This window comes from Egretta garzetta, unplaced genomic scaffold (assembly GCF_000687185.1).
Source record: "Egretta garzetta isolate BGI_Z169 unplaced genomic scaffold, ASM68718v1 scaffold365, whole genome shotgun sequence".
Taxonomy (NCBI): Eukaryota; Metazoa; Chordata; class Aves; order Pelecaniformes; family Ardeidae; genus Egretta; species Egretta garzetta.
Genome location: NW_009259602.1, coordinates 606,034 through 611,113, shown reverse-complemented (window position 1 = coordinate 611,113; position 5,080 = coordinate 606,034). Strand labels below are relative to the sequence as shown.

The following is a 5,080-nucleotide window of genomic DNA, read 5'->3' as shown; positions in this document are numbered from 1 at the left end:
CCTCGGTGCAAAGGCCTCGCGGAGCTGCGGGGCGGTTGCCTTGGTGCGTGGCGAGTGACCTCTGCGGAGCCGGGGGCCCGTATGCCTGCTGCCGTCCTCTTTTAGTCCACTTTCTGCAGCCTGCAGTAGCCAGTCCTGATTTTTAGACACCAATGTTTAACTAGGCGTAACGAGAAGTTTTGTTTTTAGATGGGATGAATTATGCTTGCAACTTGTGAGCAACACTGTGCTCCCTAATCTGTCACCTTTTGCTCAAAATTTAGGTATTCCTAAAGAGTGCCTTAACCTGAAATATTCCTTGGAGTAGACACTTGAATTTCTCCAAAGGAAAGCTTCAGAGAGGGAAGTTGTCTTTTATACTTCTTGGAGAAGATCCCTAAGCTTTGTTAGTTAATAATAAAAATGATAATATGCATAGTTTGCTCCAGGCGCTTACTCCTAGGAGCCCAAGTGATTTTGCTATGTTCGCATGTGAATAGCTGTTAGTGTTTATACAGCAGTGGTATTAGGCAGTTGTTATGAAACCTGCACATATAAATACCAAGCCACAGCAGAAAAAAAACCTGTTGTCAACACCGTCTTTTCATGGGCCAAATACTCCTCTGGTTCTGTTTGTACCTCCTGAGTAGAAAAAGCTAGTGGGTTAAATCTGGGAGAGTGAATAGATGGAAGAGCTAGAAAGCAATCTCAGTTAAATTAAAGCCATGAATGGATCCTGAAACGCCATGTCTATATTTCTCACAGTAAATCACTGAGTGATGAAGAAAACCTGAAGCTGTTTGGGAAATGCAACAATCCAAATGGCCACGGCCACAACTACAAAGGTAAGGAGTTGACTTCCATGCTTACACATGTAGCCGTGGACAGAGGCTGCTCTCAAGGCAGGCTGGTGTGAATGTGGAATAACCCATGGGAGAGCTGGGCCAGTCATGTGTCTCAGCAGTCTGGTATGGCTTTTAGTGGCTGGTTTGGGGGTTTTTTAGAATTAGAAGGAATCCTCAGCAGCAGGAGGTTGAACCATGGCAGGGATTTGCAAGCTGTTACGTTCAATAGATAATAAATATTTATCTCAGAATGTCTCTTCATTATTCCAATCTATTTGTTTATAATCTGCAAAATCACCATGTTTTGAATGAAGATTTATCTAAGCAAAAGACATGCAATTTAAGCAGCCCATAAACTTTATTTGAATATTGTTTTCATACGTTGTTCTCCTACCATGTATAGCCTATGCACGTAGAATCAGATTTCTCCAGTTACTAGGCTGGCTCCCTGTTTAGCACTGTAGGTGCTAGTATTGTAGGTACCCGGAAACGTCTGCTACAGAGCTACTAGCTTTACCAGGAAAAACAGATTGACAAGTTGCTGGACTGAAGATCTGTCCCTCATTTTAAAGCTGACTTACAGGCACAACAGTTCTTGCTTTCTCATATAAGGGTGTTCCCACTATAAAAAAAATTGCTGGAAAGCTAGGGAGACGTCTCTCAAACTGTTCCTTGCCAGGGCAGGGGGCGGGAGGGAAGAGAGAGAGTGAGAAAAAGAGCACCAAGGGGCTTTTCCACCCCAGAGGAGAATCACAACCAGGCTCAAATCACTCTCTATTTTTGTGAGTCCCACAGTGAGCTTTGATTCCGTTCTCAGCTCCTGGGGTTAGTGGGAAGGAATGCTGAGCTTAAAAGGATGATGTTTCTAACTGTTTGTCTCTTTTGTTGAAAAGACTCCTGGGTTGTAATGACACCTTGCAGTAATTCTAGTTCTTAGTTGGTGGCCACTTCATCCCTTACTTTCCTTCTCCGGTATTCTGTTCTGTCAGAAGGCTTATAAGCTAACCCCTCATCTTATTGTCTCGGGAGATCTGGTGATTGTATGGGCACCTAGGGTGTCTGCATTCTCCAGAAGAATTTGCTGATCAAGAGACTCTGATCTCGAGTGTGCAGGGTGGAGGCTGTCATAGGGAGTAGGTACTTGAGAAGTCATCTGGTCTTCTCTCTGCCTTCAAGGGGCATTTCAGGGGTAGTGGTCTGTTTCTGGGCATCAGACCTTGCAGAATGACTTTTTGACAAGCTGTGACACTGAGTCATTATTCTTTGCGGAGTGGATACCCATTTTATAAAAACAGTCCTGCTTTTACGTGCTAGGAAGCCTGCACCAGTCCTTGTGGATTAGCCATGAATGGGTTGTCTGTCCCAATCAGTAGTGTATTTTGTTGTTAGGGTCATGGTGCCATGGTGTCATTGTGACCTGATATTTTCTTTTTTTCAGTTATAGTCACTGTGCGTGGAGAGGTAAGTGTGATCAACAGCTTTTTCCATTCCTTAGGGTGGCAGGGTAGATAGATGGGTCCCCGTCTTCCATAGTACTGAAGTTGTAGCTCAATTGCTAGGTTTCCCAGGGCATTTGTGGAAACACTGTATACATCACTACAGAAGAAGTTTTTCCATAATCACTGTCCTATTCACCTTGCCTCTAACAAGGATTTGCAGATGACCATATTTAATACAAGGTTTGTAGTTATCCTCTGAGCACATAACAGTCTGCCAGAGCCTTGCTGCAGAATATATAGGCTCTGGTCAGATGTATGGGGCACCTTTGGGTGACTGCTGAGCCACAGGGAGGCTTAGCACTTCCAGTAACTGGTTCTCTGCTGGTTTATCGAAGTATTTTGCTGCAAAAATAAAAGGAAATTCAGCTTTTGCAGTTGTTTTTCACCCTTCATCCTGTAATTTTTCTGTGTATTCTGCAGAGTTGTTTAGATAACACTTTGGTTTTAGTGTTTTCCAAACAACTTTCTGAAGATTCATAGGAGAGGGAGTTTCTATTCAGATCTGAAACTAAAATTCTAAAGTCTCTGCCTTCTGCATTCCCCAAATACGCTGTGAACTACACAACCTGGTTTTGTTCTGGAGCTGTGCCTTCTCCAGGTGTGAGGATGCCCTGAGCTCAGGCTGGTCTCTGTTTTGTCCCTGGTTGTTCAACCCAACAGCTTAATGCCTGTTTTCCTGCTTATGGTCATGCTAGATTGTTGAAGACTGAGTGTTTCAGTGAGTTTTTCTCACTGGTTTTAGCTTTTATGAGAGAGTGGAACAACTGGAGTTGTTTGTGTGCTGTATGTAGCCTTTGGGAACAGCACAGGAATAGAGTTGGAATCCAGTGTGTGAAGGTGAAAAGATATTTTTCTTGTGGCTCAGGTGTCTTGAGCGCACAGATATTCACAGTCTGATTTGTACACACGGAAGCCTTGGTAATAAGGACATGTAGCTAGGCCACTAATCTCCCTTTTGTTTTCCCTGCAGATTGACCCAGTCTCAGGAATGGTTATAAACCTGACAGACCTGAAAGAATATATGCAGGTAATAGTACTATTTTCCTACACATCCCCTGGGAAAATTGATTAGAGCTTAGCAATGTCTAGTAGTAGGGTGGAGGCATGGTGAATTGATGTTAGGAAATAAAGAAGAAATTAAGGAATAATTTAAGACTAAAATGCTTTTAGCACTGTGATGTGAGGCAGTACCACTCCAGGTAGGAAGTTAACAGGTGGATGCAGGGCTCTCATCCTTTTGTGCATACCGTCGCCTTGCTCCAGTCCCATTTGCATGGTAATTTGAACTGCAACTCCACTGACCAACAGGGACAAGGTTGTCACTGTTTTCTCTCTGCAGGAGGCAATCATGAAACCGCTTGACCACAAAAACCTGGATAAAGATGTGCCATACTTTGCTGAGCTTGTGAGGTGGGTGATGGGGACTCCTCGTGGCATTGGTTGCAGGGTTAAGGAACAGTCTTAAGGTCTTAGTCCTACATCTGAAAGAGCACCCTTGATACCTGTGTGTGTAACACACCTGTGACACACATTTGTGCATGTCAGGCGCCGGGTGCCCTGCCTGCCTTCCAGCCCTGCTGCCGTGCAGCCTGCCTCACTGTGCTGGGCTGGGTGCAGGCCTGCTGGGGCAGCTGCTGTCCCACATACCCAGGAAGGCACCGCTTGCTCGCACCTGAGGAACCCTTTGCAAATTGGCACTTGTCACATGAGACTGCTCTGTGGACAGCTTGGGGAGACAGATATGACCTCGTTAGACCTCATTTCATCCACGTTTGCTGGCAATGGTTCAAGCCCCACTTACATTCTGGGTGTCATCATGTGAAAGCCGCCCGCGTGGTTCCCTGTGGCCTTTAGCATCTCCCCCTGCCTATTCTGGGTACAGCCTCAAATATCATTGCTGTCATTCTGAATCTGCTTGTGTTTCATTCTTAGCACCACAGAGAACGTTGCAGTGTTCATCTGGGAAAACCTCAAGAAGCTCCTGCCCATGGGAACTCTTTATAAGGTCAAAGTGTATGAAACGGACCAGAACATTGTTGTTTATAAAGGAGAAGAAACAATCTCTGAGAAGTGAAATGAGCTTAAGCTTAATTGGTCAGAAACCGCTGCATAATCAGATCGGCAGATTACTTCAACCCTGCTCACTGTATTTCCTACACCTAGACATAGGCTATGTATTACATAAGGACAAGTACAGATGTCTCAAGAATTCTTACAGCAATCTAGCAATTCGGGTTTTCACAATTTGTTGATTTGTCTGCTTTTTCTCAAGACATTCCTGTTTTGCAAACCCAAGCCACCAAGCTGATGTGAAATTTTCAATTGTGCCATGTTAAATAAAGCAGCTTTCTAGAGAGGAGATGGCCTGGCAAAATGTATGTCCTGTCCAGTGACAAAAGGCTTTGATTTTTCTCCAATTAAATGTTGGATTAATTTATTATTTTTAATAACGTGGTTGTCTTTGGTGGTGTTTTGGTTCTTGATCAAATAGTGAAACATCCTTGAGAATGATAACTACATGATTCTCTTCTTTTTTTTTTTTTCCCATGTGCTATAGGCTCATTTCTTGTGGATAGCAGGTCTTTGTCTGTGTAAGGAACTGATACAGTGAGCAATATAGCTTACAAAGCATGCTGGGATAACGAGAACAGTATGTTGTTGAGAATCAGCATGGGAAGCTGAAGAAACTGCAAAGTTGAAACATTACAGCCCCAGTGGTGTCAAGAGTGCCCTGATGCATGGGTGAAAGTGGAAGCA

At 44.0% G+C, this 5,080-nt stretch overlaps 1 protein-coding gene across 1 annotated transcript in view; it reads left to right on the top strand.

Annotated features, from left to right (window-relative positions):
• PTS (6-pyruvoyltetrahydropterin synthase) overlaps positions 1-4,686 on the top strand; it is a 6,738-nt gene extending 2,052 nt beyond the window's left edge. Inside the window, exons 2-6 of the mRNA XM_009638436.2 lie at positions 745-824; positions 2,263-2,285; positions 3,294-3,350; positions 3,663-3,733; positions 4,256-4,686. Coding sequence (XP_009636731.1) covers positions 745-824; positions 2,263-2,285; positions 3,294-3,350; positions 3,663-3,733; positions 4,256-4,397 — 373 coding nt within the window. The 3' untranslated portion in view covers positions 4,398-4,686. The remainder of the gene's footprint in view (positions 1-744; positions 825-2,262; positions 2,286-3,293; positions 3,351-3,662; positions 3,734-4,255) is intronic.
• The last annotated feature ends 394 nt before the right edge of the window (positions 4,687-5,080 follow it).